The sequence below is a fragment of the Oncorhynchus masou genome, unplaced genomic scaffold (assembly GCF_036934945.1).
Source record: "Oncorhynchus masou masou isolate Uvic2021 unplaced genomic scaffold, UVic_Omas_1.1 unplaced_scaffold_585, whole genome shotgun sequence".
Taxonomy (NCBI): Eukaryota; Metazoa; Chordata; class Actinopteri; order Salmoniformes; family Salmonidae; genus Oncorhynchus; species Oncorhynchus masou.
Genome location: NW_027012271.1, coordinates 171875 through 189535, shown reverse-complemented (window position 1 = coordinate 189535; position 17661 = coordinate 171875). Strand labels below are relative to the sequence as shown.

At 45.8% G+C, this 17661-nt stretch overlaps 1 protein-coding gene across 1 annotated transcript in view; it reads left to right on the top strand.

The window, feature by feature from the left end:
• Positions 1-5277: 5277 nt before the first annotated feature.
• Positions 5278-17661, top strand: part of gpatch1 (G patch domain containing 1) — an 81031-nt gene continuing 68647 nt past the window's right edge. The window contains exons 1-6 of the mRNA XM_064962628.1: positions 5278-5364; positions 10184-10318; positions 12221-12306; positions 14309-14469; positions 15643-15740; positions 15893-15951. Coding sequence (XP_064818700.1) covers positions 5295-5364; positions 10184-10318; positions 12221-12306; positions 14309-14469; positions 15643-15740; positions 15893-15951 — 609 coding nt within the window. The 5' untranslated portion in view covers positions 5278-5294. The remainder of the gene's footprint in view (positions 5365-10183; positions 10319-12220; positions 12307-14308; positions 14470-15642; positions 15741-15892; positions 15952-17661) is intronic.

Here is a 17661-nt window from a genome sequence, read left to right as displayed (position 1 = left end):
GACTAGGGTGCCATAGGGTTCTGGTCTAAAGTAGTGCACTATATAGGGAATAGGGTGCCATAGGGTTCTGGTCTAAAGTAGTGCACTATATAGGGACTAGGGTGCCATAGGGTTCTGGTCTAAAGTAGTGCACTCTGTGTTAGATAAGGTGACAGCAATGTCTCTATAGACGGCAGCGGTCTTCCACACGACGAGCTGCACTGAAACAACAAGCCTGACACCGACAGGCTCCAGAACAGCTTCTATCTCCAGGCCAGAAGACTGCTGAATAGATAACACGACCACAGACTACCTGCACTGACCCTGGAACTGTCCCTGTAGAAAGCTACTGACCCTGGAACTGACCCTGTAGATAGCTACTGACCCTGGAACTGTCCCTGTAGATAGCTACTGACCCTGGAACTGTCCCTGTAGATAACTACTGACCCTGGAACTGTCCCTGTAGATAACTACTGATCCTGGAACTGTCCCTGTAGATAGCTACTGACCCTGGAACTGTCCCTGTAGATAACTACTGACCCTGGAACTGTCCCTGTATATATCTACTGACCCTGGAACTGTCCCTGTACATAACTACTGACCCTGGAACTGTCCCTGTAGATAGCTACTGACCCTGGAACTGTCCCTGTAGATAACTACTGATCCTGGAACTGACCCTGTAGATAACTACTGACCCTGGAACTGTCCCTGTAGATACAGTGCCTTGCGAAAGTATTCGGCCCCCTTGAACTTTGCGAACTTTTGCAACATTTCAGGCTTCAAACATAAAGATATAAAACTGTATTTTTTTGTGAAGAATCAACAACAAGTGGGACACAATCATGAAGTGGAACGACATTTATTGAATATTTCAAACTTTTTTAACAAATCAAAAACTGAACAATTGGGCGTGCAAAATTATACAGCTCCCTTAAGTTAATACTTTGTAGCGCCACCTTTTGCTGCGATTACAGCTGTAAGTCGCTTGGGGTATGTCTCTATCAGTTTTGCACATCGAGAGACTGAATTTTTTTCCCATTCCTCCTTGCAAAACAGCTCGAGCTCAGTGAGGTTAGATGGAGAGCATTTGTGAACAGCAGTTTTCAGTTATTTCCACAGATTCTCGATTGGATTCAGGTCTGGACTTTGACTTGGCCATTCTAACACCTGGATATGTTTATTTCTGAACCATTCCATTGTAGATTTTGCTTTATGTTTTGGATCATTGTCTTGTTGGAAGACAAATCTCCATCCCAGTCTCAGGTCTTTTGCAGACTCCATCAGGCTTTCCTCCAGAATGGTCCTGTATTTGGCTCCATCCATCTTCCCATCAATTTTTACCATCTTCCCTGTCCCTGCTTAAGAAAAGCAGGCCCAAACCATGATGCTGCCACCACCATGTTTGACAGTGGGGATGTTGTGTTCAGGGTTATTAGCTGTGTTGCTTTTACGCCAAACATGACGTTTTGCATTGTTGCCAAAAAGTTCAATTTTGGTTTCATCTGACCAGAGCACCTTCTTCCACATGTTTGGTGTGTCTCCCAGGTGGCTTGTGGCAAACTTTAAACAACACTTTTTATGTATATCTTTAAGAAATGGCTTTCTTCTTGCCACTCTTCCATAAAGGCCAGATTTGTGCAATATACGACTGATTGTTGTCCTATGGACAGAGTCTCCCACCTCAGCTGTAGATCTCTGCAGTTCATCCAGAGTGATCATGGGCCTCTTGGCTGCATCTCTGATCAGTCTTCTCCTTGTATGAGCTGAAAGTTTAGAGGGACGGCCAGGTCTTGGTAGATTTACAGTGGTCTGATACTCCTTCCATTTCAATATTATCGCTTGCAAAGTGCTCCTTGGGATGTTTAAAGCTTGGGAAATCTTTTTGTATCCAAATCCGGCTTTAAACTTCTTCACAACAGTATCTCGAACCTGCCTGGTGTGTTCCTTGTTCTTCATGATGCTCTCTGCGCTTTTAACGGACCTCTGAGACTATCACAGTGCAGGTGCATTTATACGGAGACTTGATTACACACAGGTGGATTGTATTTATCATCATTAGTCATTTAGGTCAACATTGGATCATTCAGAGATCCTCACTGAACTTCTGGAGAGAGTTTGCTGCACTGAAAGTAAAGGGGCTGAATAATTTTGCACGCCCAATTTTTCAGTTTTTGATTTGTTCAAAAAGTTTGAAATATTCAATAAATATCGTTCCACTTCATGATTGTGTCCCACTTGTTGTTGATTCTTCACAAAAAAAATACAGTTTTATATCTTTATGTTTGAAGCCTGAAATGTGGCAAAAGGTCGCAAAGTTCAAGGGGGCCGAATACTTTCGCAAGGCACTGTAACTACTGACCCTGGAACTGTCCCTGTAGATAGCTACTGATCCTGGAACTGTCCCTGTAGATAGCTACTGATCCTGGAACTGTCCCTGTAGATAACTACTGACCCTGGATCTGTCCTCTTCTGTCCCAAATGGCATCCTATTCCCTGTATAGTGCACTGATTTTGACCAGAGTCGAATAATGGTTGTGATTTGAGACTCATCCGACGCTGAAGCTGTTCAGAGTGCAGAGTTTAACCCGACCTCCTGATCTGTCCCTCTCGGTGATGAGACAAGACACAAAGGAGCTGCTGGGCTTGTAGAGGAGAGCAGCACAGACAAACTCATCCCTCTCTGTCCCACTCATCCCTCTCTCTCTCCTTCTCGGTGATGAGACAAGACACAGAGGAGCTGCTGGGCTTGTAGAGGAGAGCAGCACGGACAAACTCATCCCTCTCTGTCCCACTCATCCCTCTCTCTCTCCGTCTCGGTGATGAGACAAGACACAGAGGAGCTGCTGGGCTTGTAGAGGAGAGCAGCACGGACAAACTCATCCCTCTCTGTCCCACTCATCCCTCTCTCTCTCCTTCTCGGTGATGAGACAGGACACAGAGGAGCTGCTGGGCTTGTCGAGGAGAGCAGCACGGACAAACTCATCCCTCTCTGTCCCTCTCGGTGATGAGACAGGACACAGAGGAGCTGCTGGGCTTGTAGAGGAGAGCAGCACGGACAAACTCATCCCTCTCTGTCCCTCTCGGTGATGGTGCGGTCCACAATCAACTTCAGGCCATCTGGACACAGTGGAGAGGGCAGTGTTATAGCAGTGACAATAAGAGAGTCATGGTCGTAAAAAAATGCAGGTTTGAGAGAAATGACCTGAATGCATGCAAGGGGCTGATATAGTGCACTAAATAGATAATAGGGTGCCCTTTGGGATGCTGACTATCTGTGTCTTACAGGGCAGTTAGGGTCATGGTTATCTCCTGTTACAGGGCAGTTAGGGTCATGGTTATCTCCTGTTACAGGGCAGTTAGGGTCATGGTTATCTCCTGTTACAGGGCAGTTAGGGTCATGGTTATCTCCTGTTACAGGGCAGTTAGGGTCATGGTTATCTCCTGTTACAGGGCAGTTAGGGTCATGGTTATCTCCTGTTACAGGGCAGTTAGGGTCATGGTTATCTCCTGTTACAGGGCAGTTAGGGTCATGGTTATCTCCTGTTACAGGGCAGTTAGGGTCATGGTTATCTCCTGTTACAGGGCGGTTAGGGTCATGGTTATCCCCTACAGAGATTTAACGTTTAGACGGGAGGAGGTTGTGTTTTCAGAGAGAAGGGAGGATTGAGTTTTATTCGGTGTCCAGAGGCCTTTTTGGAGTCTCATCCTGGATGGGTTTCTGCTGACGGAGGCGCTTTGTAAGACGGTATCTGCTTTTATATAGAACCGAGGGAATGTCAATGATTTGGCGCTCAAAGAAAACAAAATGACAGAGGATTGTGCTCTCTGGCTGGACATTTGATAGCCTCTGCTTTGCTCTTCAGCATGCTGGAGGAATTAAACCGTTCATTTCACTCCGTGAGATGGTAGCAGCTCATCCACCCACACACTGACTCCCTGGGCTTTCTTTCATACACACTATACACACGCCAGCTCTCGCTCTCTCTCTCTCTCACACACACGCACACACACTGTTACGAATCCCTTTTGGCCCGACAGTCTAGGGGGGATGGTAATGAGACTCGTAACATAACTCATGCAAATTATTATTGTGACAAAGGAAAAGTGTGAACGAAATAAGCACGACAACTGAAATCTACCGTCAAACTCTAGGTTTATTTATAAACACACGGTAATGGGGGGAGCAGGAAAAGGGGCTGAGCTGGACCCAAGGAAAGAAACAATAAGTATTCAAAAACACCCCTAAGCTAGACTAGCCTACTTTAACAACAGCTAACTAACTAACCAAAAATACAGTGGGTGGTCCGCCCAGTTCTAACTAGTGTATTTAACAAAGTTCACCTACGGGTAGTGTATGCCCATGGGCGACTTGTCTTGGTTTCCCCCTTTTCCACCAGCAATCAAACACAAACACCATAACCAAAAACAATACTCACAGGTGATGACAAAGTGCTATGAGGTGCTTAAACAAAAGAGAGGTTACGACACAAAGCGAGAGTGAAACACAGAGACCTACAGACATGGCATTTACAGAGAGATTGAGCTGGGCTGGGCTGGGCTGAGCTGGGCTCTAGAACAAACAAATGGGGTTTTTAAACCATGGGGAAGGAACTGTGATAGGTCAGGAAATATGAGGAGGTGTGTCTTCTGATTGATGATTGATTGTTGACTGATTGGGGAGTGATGATTTTCACCTGTGAGGGGAGAAGGAGAGAAAAGAAACACACACACAGGATACACACACACACAGGATAACTGTATCCGTAACACACACACACTCACTCAGACACACACACACACACACACACACACACACACACACACACACACACACACACACACACACACACACACACACACTCTGGCCCTCTCTCTGTGTGTGTGTGTGTGTGTGTGTGTGTGTGTGTGTGTGTGTGTGTGTGTGTGTGTGTGTGTGTGTGTGTGTGTATATATATTTCTTTCATTCACACTACACACACGCCAGCTCTCTCTCTCTCTCATACACACACATACACACACACGCTGTTTGCAATGTTACCACAAGATGTCACTCAAACTTAAGAAAACCTTCACAAGTCGCTGAATGCTGATTTCATTGTAATTACAGGATCATAGCTTGAATATGTCGAACAAAACAACTCTTCTACCGATTAATGCATTTACATTCCAGGACATTTCAGTTAATCTATTAACCAAATGCAATAGGCAGTGGACCAGTGAGTAAAAACTCAGTTGACGTTTGAATAAGCTGTTCGCGATTTGTTTGCGCCTGCGCGTGATTTTGAACGGAACGACTTTCCGTAGTTGTAGTAAACATGGCGTCCGACAGCGACAGCGACGGAGATTTTGTTACTTTTGGAACCCCATTAGAACCGCTAGAAGAAGGTAACGTGGTATATACTTTGTATATGACATTAACACAGTCATTTTAATAGTTTATTGTGAGGGAAAGAATGATTAACGTGGTGTTTACGAGCTGATAACTTGTAAGTATAGTTATCATAACAGGAACACCCCGTCTCAAACTAAGACCTTATTCATGTATTCATTCATTAATTAGACGAGTTCTAGTTACTTGCCAAGATGACATGTCTGTACCTGATGTTTAGCGACACTTTCCCAACGTCGGAAGGTACAGTCACGTTATATCCATAATCGGTAGACTGTTTCTATTATTTGGGCATCGTTTACATTAACGAGCAATGCACAAAATATAGTCTTAAATTCAGTTTTTTTAAACGCAACCCTGGACGACTGTGTGATCTCGCTTTCCGTAATTTTTATCTTCAACCTTTCCCCCTGACCCAGTCTGTAATACCAACATGTTTCAAGGAGACCACCGTCGTCCCTGTGCCCCAGAACACCAAGGTGACCTGTCTAAATGACTATCGCTCCGTCGCCCTCACTTCTGTAGCCATGAAATGCGTTCTTAGCATCCCTGGATCCCATCCAATTCCCGCCCCAACAGATCCTCTAGGTCTGGTCCAGGGTATCAGTGTGTTCACTAGGTCTGGTCCAGGGTATCAGTGTGTTCACTAGGTCTGGTCCAGGGTATCAGTGTGTTCACTAGGTCTGGTCCAGGGTATCAGTATGTCCTCTAGGTCTGGTCCAGGGTATCAGTGTGTTCACTAGGTCTGGTCCCTGGTATCAGTGTGTTCACTAGGTCTGGTCCAGGGTATCAGTGTGTCCTCTAGGTCTGGTCCAGGGTATCAGTGTGCTAGGTGAGTATCCATCTGTTCACTAGGTCTGGTCCAGGGTATCAGTGTGTCCTCTAGGTCTGGTCCAGGGTATCAGTGTGTTCACTAGGTCTGGTCCAGGGTATCAGTGTGTTCACTAGGTCTGGTCCAGGGTATCAGTGTGTTCACGAGGTCTGGTCCCTGGTATCAGTGTGTTCACTAGGTCTGGTCCCTGGTATCAGTGTGTTCACTAGGTCTGGTCCCTGGTACCAGTGTGTTCACTAGCTCTGGTCCAGCGTATCAGTGTGTCCTCTAGGTCTGGTCCAGTGTATCAGTGTGTTCACTAGGTCTGGTCCAGGGCATCAGTCTGCTAGGTGAGTATCCATCTGCTCACTAGCTCTGGTCCAGGGTATCAGTGTGCTAGGTGAGTATCCATCTGTTCACTAGGTCTGGTCCAGGGTATCAGTCTGCTCACTAGGTCTGGTCCAGGGTATCAGTGTGTTAGGTGAGTATCCATCTACTCACTAGCTCTGGTCCAGGGTATCAGTGTGCTAGGTGAGTATCCATCTGCTCACTAGCTCTGGTCCAGGGTATCAGTGTGCTCACTAGCTCTGGTCCAGGGTATCAGTGTGCTAGGTGAGTATCCATCTGCTCACTAGCTCTGGTCCAGGGTATCAGTGTGTTCACTAGCTCTGGTCCAGTGTATCAGTCGGCTCACTAGCTCTGGTCCAGGGTATCAGTGTGTTCACAAGCTCTGGTCCAGGGTATCAGTCGGCTCACTAGCTCTGGTCCAGGGTATCAGTCGGCTCACTAGGTCTGGTCCAGGGTATCAGTGTGTCCTCCAGGTCTGGTCCAGGGCGTCAGTGTGCTAGGTGAGTATCCATCTGGTCACTATGTCTGGTCCAGGGTATCAGTGTGTTAGGTGAGTATCCATCTACTCACTAGCTCTGGTCCAGGGTATCAGTGTGCTAGGTGAGTATCCATTTGCTCACTAGCTCTGGTCCAGTGCATCAGTGTGTTCACTAGGTCTGGTCCAGGGCATCAGTGTGTTCACTAGGTCTGGTCCAGGGCATCAGTCTGCTCACTAGGTCTGGTCCAGGGTATCAGTGTGCTCACTAGGTCTGGTCCAGGGTATCAGTGTGCTAGGTGAGTATCCATCTGCTCACTAGGTCTGGTCCAGGGCATTAGTCTGCTCACTAGGTCTGGTCCAGGGCATCAGTCTGCTCACTAGCTCTGGTCCAGGGTATCAGTGTGTTCACTAGGTCTGGTCCAGGGTATCAGTGTGCTAGGTGAGTATCCGTCTGCTCACTAGCTCTGGTCCAGGGTATCAGTCTGCTCACTAGGTCTGGTCCAGGGTATCAGTGTGCTCACTAGGTCTGGTCCAGGGTATCAGTCTGCTCACTAGGTCTGGTCCAGGGTATCAGTGTGCTCACTAGGTCTGGTCCAGGGTATCAGTCTGCTCACTAGGTCTGGTCCAGGGTATCAGTGTGTTAGGTGAGTATCCATCTGCTCACTAGCTCTGGTCCAGGGTATCAGTGTGCTAGGTGAGTATCCATCTGCTCACTAGCTCTGGTCCAGGGTATCAGTGTGTTCACTAGCTCTGGTCCAGTGTATCAGTCGGCTCACTAGCTCTGGTCCAGGGTATCAGTGTGTTCACAAGCTCTGGTCCAGGGCATCAGTGTGTTCACTAGCTCTGGTCCAGGGTATCCGTCTGCTCACTAGCTCTGGTCCAGGGCATCAGTGTGTTCACTAGCTCTGGTCCAGGGTATCAGTCGGCTCACTAGGTCTGGTCCAGGGTATCAGTGTGTCCTCCAGGTCTGGTCCAGGGCGTCAGTGTGCTAGGTGAGTATCCATCTGGTCACTATGTCTGGTCCAGGGTATCAGTGTGTTCACTAGCTCTGGTCCAGGGTATCAGTGTGTCCTCAAGGTCTGGTCCAGGGTATCAGTGTGTTCACTAGCTCTGGTCCAGGGTATCAGTTTGCTAGGTGAGTATCCGTCTGGTCACTATGTCTGGTCCAGGGTATCAGTGTGTTCACTAGCTCTGGTCCAGGGTATCAGTGTGTCCTCAAGGTCTGGTCCAGGGTATCAGTGTGTTCACTAGCTCTGGTCCAGGGTATCAGTTTGCTAGGTGAGTATCCGTCTGGTCACTAGCTCTGGTCCAGGGTATCAGTGTGTTCACAAGCTCTGGTCCAGGGCATCAGTGTGTTCACAAGCTCTGGTCCAGGGTATCAGTGTGTTCACAAGCTCTGGTCCAGGGTATCAGTGTGTTCACTAGGTCTGGTCCAGGGTATCAGTGTGTCCTCTAGGTCTGGTCCAGTGCATCAGTGTGTTCACTAGCTCTGGTCCAGGGTATCAGTGTGTTCACAAGCTCTGGTCCAGGGTATCAGTGTGCTCACTAGGTCTGGTCCAGGGTATCAGTGTGTCCTCTAGGTCTGGTCCAGTGCATCAGTGTGTTCACTAGCTCTGGTCCAGGGTATCAGTGTGTTCACAAGCTCTGGTCCAGGGTATCAGTGTGCTCACTAGGTCTGGTCCAGGGTATCAGTGTGTTCACTAGCTCTGGTCCAGGGTATCAGTGTGTTCACAAGCTCTGGTCCAGGGTATCAGTGTGTCCTCTAGGTCTGGTCCAGGGTATCAGTGTGTTCACTAGCTCTGGTCCAGGGTATCAGTGTGTTCACAAGCTCTGGTCCAGGGTATCAGTGTGTCCTCTAGGTCTGGTCCCTGGTATCAGTGTGTTCACTAGGTCTGGTCCAGGGTATCAGTGTGTTCACTAGGTCTGGTCCAGGGTATCAGTGTGTTCACTAGGTCTGGTCCAGGGTATCAGTGTGTCCTCTAGGTCTGGTCCAGTGCATCAGTGTGTTCACTAGCTCTGGTCCAGGGTATCAGTCGGCTCACTAGCTCTGGTCCAGGGTATCAGTCTGCTCACTAGGTCTGGTCCAGGGTATCAGTGTGTTCACTAGGTCTGGTCCAGGGTATCAGTGTGTTCACTAGCTCTGGTCCCTGGTATCAGTGTGTTCACTAGGTCTGGTCCAGGGTATCAGTGTGTTCACTAGGTCTGGTCCAGGGCATCAGTCTGCTCACTAGGTCTGGTCCAGGGTATCAGTGTGTTCACTAGGTCTGGTCCAGGGTATCAGTGTGTTCACTAGCTCTGGTCCAGGGCATTAGTCTGCTCACTAGGTCTGGTCCAGGGCATTAGTCTGCTCACTAGCTCTGGTCCAGGGTATCAGTGTGTTCACTAGGTCTGGTCCAGGGTATCAGTGTGTTAGGTGAGTATCCATCTACTCACTAGCTCTGGTCCAGGGTATCAGTGTGCTCACTAGCTCTGGTCCAGGGTATCAGTGTGCTCACTAGGTCTGGTCCAGGGTATCAGTGTGTTCACTAGCTCTGGTCCAGGGTATCAGTCTGCTCACTAGCTCTGGTCCAGGGCATTGGTGTGCTCTGCGAATATCCGTTGGCTCGCTAGCTCTGGTAGAGTGTGTTATGTTAACCCCTGTTGCTTGTGCAGCTAGCTAGTACACACAAGCTAACTAGCTAGTTCGCTCCTGTACTCCCTGTTCACTCAGGGCAGCTGGAGCCAGAACCTATCAGAGAAGCATTCGGCTGCAGATTGTGGGCGCCGACGTCGCCTGGTCGCTTCCACTTCTGTCTCTGGCCACATCATTGACATCCACGTAGGATTGGCATCTGAAAACTGGATTTTATACTTTCTCGTAAACTTCTCGGGATTTGTAAATTATGTAACGATTTTAGTAAGAACCGTGGAACGATTATGGATATATCTTTTAGACATGGGAACATGCCACCGAGCAAACGGGTAGTTCGTCGACCCTATTTGGGCAATAATTTGTCTGTCTGATCGACCTGGTTCTGGTCTACAGCACTCAGAGATGTAGTAAGGTATTGTGCTGTCGTTTTGATGTCACTTGTTTGTCTAGTGCTTCCAAAAAGGGGGGGTATTTCCGGCTACTTTCCTAGTAGAAAGTATTACTCTGCAATATCAGGGCTGCTGATGTTTTCCATCACGTGTGTAGATGAGCCTCTGAGGAAGCCTGTCCCGCTGCACGAGCAGACCGTGAAGGATGAGAAGGGCCGCTACCAGAGGTTCCATGGAGCCTTCACTGGGGGATTCTCTGCTGGGTACTTCAACACCGTGGGCACCAAAGAAGGTTGGTACACACACACACACACACACACACACACACACACACACACACACACACACACACACACACACACACACACACACTCAGACACACACACACACACTCAGACACACACACACACACTCAGACACACACACACACTCAGACACACACACACACACTCAGACACACACACACACACTCAGACACACACACACACACTCAGACACACACACACACACTCAGACACACACACACACACACACTCAGACACACACACACACACTCAGACACACACACACACACTCAGACACACACACACACACTCAGACACACACACACACTCAGACACACACACACACACACTCAGACACACACACACACACTCAGACACACACACACACTCAGACACACACACACACACACACACACACTCAGACACACACACACACACACACTCAGACACACACACACACACACACACACACACACACACACACACACACACACACACACAGACACTCAGACACACACACACACACACTCAGACGCACACACACACACACACTCAGACACACACACACACACTCAGACACACACACACACTCAGACACACACACACACACTCAGACACACACACTCAGACACACACACACACACTCAGACACACACACACACACACTCAGACACACACACTCACTCACTCAGACACACACTCACTCTCTCACTCTCTCACTCTGTCTCACTCACTCAGAGACGGAGGCCTGTTAATGTCATCATGTGTTGTTTAACCAGTTTCTTTCCGAGAGACGACACCATACCATATTATCACCATACCATATTATCACCATACTGAGAGACCATACCATATTATCACCATACCATATTATCACCATACCATATTATCACCATACCATATTATCACCATACTGAGAGACCATACCATATTATCACCAAACCATATTATCACCATACCATCCCCATACCATATTATCACCATACCATATTATCACCATACTGAGAGACCATATTATCACCATACCATATTATCACTAGGGTTGTGGGGTGATTCTCTAGGGTTGTGGGGTGATTCTCTAGGGGCTTGGGGTGATTCTTTAGGAGGGGTGATTCTCTAGGGGCTTGGGGTGATTCTCTAGGGGCTTTGGGTGATTCTCTAGGGGCTTTGGGTGATTCTCTAGGGGCTTTGGGTGATTCTCTAGGGGCTTTGGGTGACCTCACCATACCATATTACCACCATACCATATTATCACCATACCATATTATCACCATACCATATTACCCCTCTAGGGGCTTTGGGTGATTCTCTAGGGGCTTTGGGTGATTCTCTAGGGGCTTTGGGTGATTCTTTAGGAGGGGTGATTCTCTAGGGGCTTGGGGTGATTCTTTAGGAGGGGTGATTCTCTAGGGGCTTTGGGTGATTCTCTAGGGGCTTTGGGTGATTCTCTAGGGGCTTTGGGTGATTCTCTAGGGGCTTTGGGTGATTCTCTAGGGTTGTGGGGTGATTCTCTAGGGGCGTGGGGTGATTCTTTAGGGGGGTGATTCTCTAGGGGGGTGATTCTCTAGGGGGGTGATTCTGTATTATTGCTCTTTGATGTTCCAAACATATTGCTCACTGTATGTCTGCTGCAGAGAGGCCAGAGATGGTGAGAAAATGAGTTCTGATCAGTCAGGGAAATGAAAGTGCTGAAAACAACATGTTGGCTCGCTATTTAAAAACCAGATGGAGACCAACTTATAGGATGAAAAATACCAGAGTTTGGACTAGCGCCACCTAACGCTACCTTCCTGTTTGATTTCTACTCATTTTTACAAATGAATAATTGGAGTGAAATATTGATATAATATAGTGCAACAGAAATGTTGCGATATGTGATGGTATGAATCACTACTTGTTTCCTACTGCAGGGTGGACTCCAGCAACCTTTGTTTCATCCAGACAGCAGAAAGCAGGCAGGCAGAATGCCAGGCCAGAGGACTTCATGGATGAGGAGGTGGGCCTACAAAACATCTCATCTTAGCAACAACAGGATACATGAAAGGACTGGTCACACTGACTATTTCCCTTTCAACTCACGTCACGGATGAGGAGGAACCTAGAATCTGAAAGAGAACACATTATACATTCTAGAGAACACATTATACATTCTAGAGAACACATTATACATTGTAGAGAACACATTATACATTCTAGAGAACACATTATACATTCTAGAGAAAACATTATACATTCTAGAGAACACATTATACATTCTAGAGACCACATTATACATTCTAGAGAACACATTATACATTGTAGAGAACACATTATACATTCTAGAGAACACATTATACATTCTAGAGACCACATTATACATTCTAGAGAACACATTATACATTCTAGAGACCACATTATACATTGTAGAGAACACATTATACATTCTAGAGACCACATTATACATTCGAGAGAACACATTATACATTCTAGAGAACACATTACACATTGTAGAGAACACATTATACATTCTAGAGACCACATTATACATTCTAGAGACCACATTATACATTCTAGTGAACACATTATACATTCTAGAGAACACATTACACATTGTAGAGAACACATTATACATTGTAGAGAACACATTATACATTCTAGAGAACACATTATACATTCTAGAGAACACATTATACATTCTAGAGACCACATTATACATTCTAGAGAACACATTATACATTCTAGAGAACACATTATACATTCTAGAGACCACATTATACATTCTAGAGAACACATTATACATTCTAGAGAACACATTATACATTCTAGAGAACACATTATACATTCTAGAGAACACATTATACATTGTAGAGAACACATTATACATTGTAGAGACCACATTATACATTGTAGAGAACACATTATACATTGTAGAGAACACATTATACATTGTAGAGAACACATTATACATTGTAGAGAACACATTATACATTCTAGAGACCACATTATACATTCTAGAGAACACATTATACATTGTAGAGAACACATTATACATTCTAGAGACCACATTATACATTCTAGAGAACACATTATACATTCTAGATAACACATTATACATTCTAGAGACCACATTATACATTCTAGAGACCACATTATACATTCTAGAGACCACATTATACATTCTAGAGACCACATTATGCATTCTAGAGAACACATTACACATTGTAGAGAACACATTATACATTGTAGAGACCACATTATACATTCTAGAGAACACATTATACATTCTAGATAACACATTATACATTCTAGAGAACACATTATACATTCTAGATAACACATTATGCATTCTAGAGAACACATTACACATTGTAGAGAACACATTACACATTCTAGAGAACACATTATACATTCTAGAGAACACATTATACATTCTAGAGAACACATTATACATTGTAGAGAACACATTATACATTGTAGAGAACACATTATACATTGTAGAGAACACATTATACATTGTAGAGAACACATTATACATTGTAGAGAACACATTATACATTCTAGAGAACACATTATACATTTGAGAGAACACATTATACATTCTAGAGAACACATTATACATTCTAGAGAACACATTATACATTCTAGAGAACACATTATACATTCTAGAGAACACATTATACATTCTAGAGAACACATTATACATTGTAGAGAACACATTATACATTGTAGAGACCACATTATACATTCTAGAGACCACATTATACATTCTAGAGACCACATTATGCATTGTAGAGAACACATTACGCATTGTAGAGAACACATTACGCATTGTAGAGAACACATTACGCATTCTAGAGAACACATTATGCATTCTAGAGAACACATTATACATTCTAGAGACCACATTATACATTCTAGAGACCACATTGCAGACTAAATAAGAACTTTGTCAGCACCACAAGGTTCCTTTGTGGACCAACATGACAACATTGGGATGTGAATGTGTTCTGTCTCCTCAGGATCTGGGGGACCACGGCATCGCCCCCAGACAAATCACCACGACAGCTGACTTCGCCTCCGGCAGGAAGGATGAGATCAGGGACAAGGCCAGAGCCATCACCTCTCTTTCAGCCCCTATCCCAGGGGACACTGTCCTGGAAGACTTGGTGGCTCCAGCTCGGTAACTATCCACCGGGCTGAACAGATGTGGTCACTCTGGGCCTGTATGTCTCAAGGGCTGTTCTGCAATCAGGACCTCTCTGGCCATGTAGTAATTCATTGTGAGCTAAATGGTACAACTGATTCTAGATCAGCAGAACTACTCTGTGACTCTTGGCACAGCCCCTGGTATTCAGTGAGCTAAATGGTATAACTGATTCTAGATCAGCTGAACTACTCTGTGACTCTTGGCACAGCCCCTGGTATTCAGTGAGCTAAATGGTATAACTGATTCTAGATCAGCAGAACTACTCCTCTTGACACAGCCCCTGGTATTCAGTGAGCTAAATGGTATAACTGATTCTAGATCAGCAGAACTACTCTGTGACTCTTGGCACAGCCCCTGGTACTCAGTGAGCTAAATGGTATAACTGATTCTAGATCAGCCGAACCACTCCTCTTGACACAGCCCCTGGTATTCAGTGAGCTAAATGGTATAACTGATTCTAGATCAGCAGAACTACTCCTCTTGACACAGCCCCTGGTATTCAGTGAGCTAAATGGTACAACTGATTCTAGATCAGCAGAACTACTCTGTGACTCTTGGCACAGCCCCTGGTACTCAGTGAGCTAAATGGTATAACTGATTCTAGATCAGCAGAACTACTCTTCTTGACACAGCCCCTGGTACTCAGTGAGCTAAATGGTATAACTGATTCTAGATCAGCAGAACTACTCCTCTTGACACAGCCCCTGGTATTCAGTGAGCTAAATGGTATAACTGATTCTAGATCAGCAGAACGACTCTGTGACTCTTGGCACAGCCCCTGGTATTCAGTGAGCTAAATGGTATAACTGATTCTAGATCAGCAGAACTACTCCTCTTGACACAGCCCCTGGCACTCAGGCCAAATGGTATAACTGATTCTAGATCAGCCGAACCACTCTGTGACTCTTGACACAGCCCCTGGTACTCAGTGAGCTAAATGGTATAACTGATTCTAGATCAGCAGAACTACTCCTCTTGACACAGCCCCTGGTATTCAGTGAGCTAAATGGTATAACTGATTCTAGATCAGCAGAACTACTCCTCTTGACACAGCCCCTGGTACTCAGGCCAAATGGTATAACTGATTCTAGAACAGCCGAACCACTCGTATATCTCTACTCAGCGGCCCTTGTTGACTCCTGGCAGGTCCTCCATGGGGGCGGAGTTACTGAGGAGGATGGGCTGGAAGGACGGCCAGGGGGTTGGGCCCCGGGTGAAGAGGAGGCTGTGTCAGCAGAGAGCAGGTGGGTCACTCAGCCTCTGGCTGTCGAAGCAGCAACGTTGAAGCCTGATGCGTCGTATAGACTGACGGGACTCTACTCTCCACAAAGTACTGTTTAACCCTTTTAGCTTGGGAATTTAAATCGTTCTAAAAATGGTCATTTCTCTTCTCCAGATTCTGCAACGAGGGCGTTCGGCTCGGCCTCGCCTCCCAACGGTTCATCGGGATCACAGGTTTGGTTTTCAAATCGTGTTTGTTTTTACATTTACATTTTGATATTAAGCGCTATGTAGTTTGTTGTAGAACTACTTCCTGTCACTGCAGTAGACTCTCAGCTTAGCAGTGATATGTAGTTTGTTGTAGAACTACTTCCTGTCACTGCAGTAGACTCTCAGCTTAGCAGTGATATGCAGTTTGTTGTAGAACTACTTCCTGTCACTGCAGTAGACTCTCAGCTTAGCAGCGATATGTAGTTTGTTGTAGAACTACTTACTGTCACTGCAGTAGACTCTCAGCTGAGCAGCGATATGTAGTTTGTTGTAGAACTACTTCCTGTCACTGCAGTAGACTCTCAGCTGAGCAGCGATATGTAGTTTGTTGTAGAACTACTTCCTGTCACTGCAGTAGACTCTCAGCTTAGCAGCGATATATAGTTTGTTGTAGAACTACTTCCTGTCGCTGCAGTAGACTCTCAGCTTAGCTGTGATATGTAGTTTGTTGTAGAACTACTTCCTGTCACTGCAGTAGACTCTCGGCTGAGCAGCGATATGTAGTTTGTTGTAGAACAGTGCAAGGTTTTGGCCTTTCTAGGGAGTTTTTCCTAGCCACCGTGCTTCTACACCTGCATTGCTTGCTGTTTGGGGTTTTAGGCTGGGTTTCTGTACATCACTTTGAGATATCAGCTGATGTACGAAGGGCTATATAAATACATTTGATTTGAACTACTTCCTGTCGCTGCAGTAGACTCTCAGCTTAGCATCAACATGCAGCTTGTGTACCTGTGATGTACAGTTCCGACACAAAATGACGGACAGTCCGATCAGCGAAGGAGCGTTAAGGCGGGACTCCCGAGCCTCCAATGACTGTGGATATGTAACCCGATATCCCATAGTCACCCGACGTACAGTCCAATCAGCAAAGGAGCGTTAAGGCGGGACTCCCGAGCCTCCAATGACTGTGGATATGTAACCCGATATCCCATAGTCACCCGACGGACAGTCCAATCAGCGAAGGAGCGTTAAGGCGGGACTCCCGAGCCTCCAATGACTGCGGATATGTAACCCGACACCCCATAGTCACCCGAGGCAGGGAGGTGGCGCTGTCAGACAGACAGTCCAATCAGCGAAGGAGCGTTAAGGCGGGACTCCCGAGCCTCCAATGGCTGTGGATATGTAACCCGACACCCCATAGTCACCCGAGGCAGGGAGGTGGCGCTGTCAGACAGACAGAACAATCACGAAGCTAATTACCTTGATAAAACAATTTAAATTATAACAGAAGTCCCCTAAAATAGGCGACTTAACCTCTTGCGACGAGCAATCCCGTATCCGGTATCCTATTTATAGCCTCAAGCTCATTACCATAATGCAACGTTAACTATTCATGAAAATTGCAAATTAAATAAATATATTGGCTCTCAAGCTTGCCTTTTGTTAACCTCACTGTCATTTCAGATTTTCAAAATATGCTTTTCAACCATAGCTACACAAGCATTTGTGTAAGAGTATTGATAGCTAGCATAGCATTAAGCCGAGCATTCAGCAGGCAACATTTTCACAAAAACAAGAAAAGCATTCAAATAAAATCATTTACCTTTGAAGAACTTCAGATGTTTTCAATGAGAAGACTCTCAGTTAGATAGCAAATGTTCAGTTTTTCAAAAAATATTATTTGTGTAGGACAAATCGCTCCGTTTTGTTCATCACGTTTGGGTAAGAAAAAAC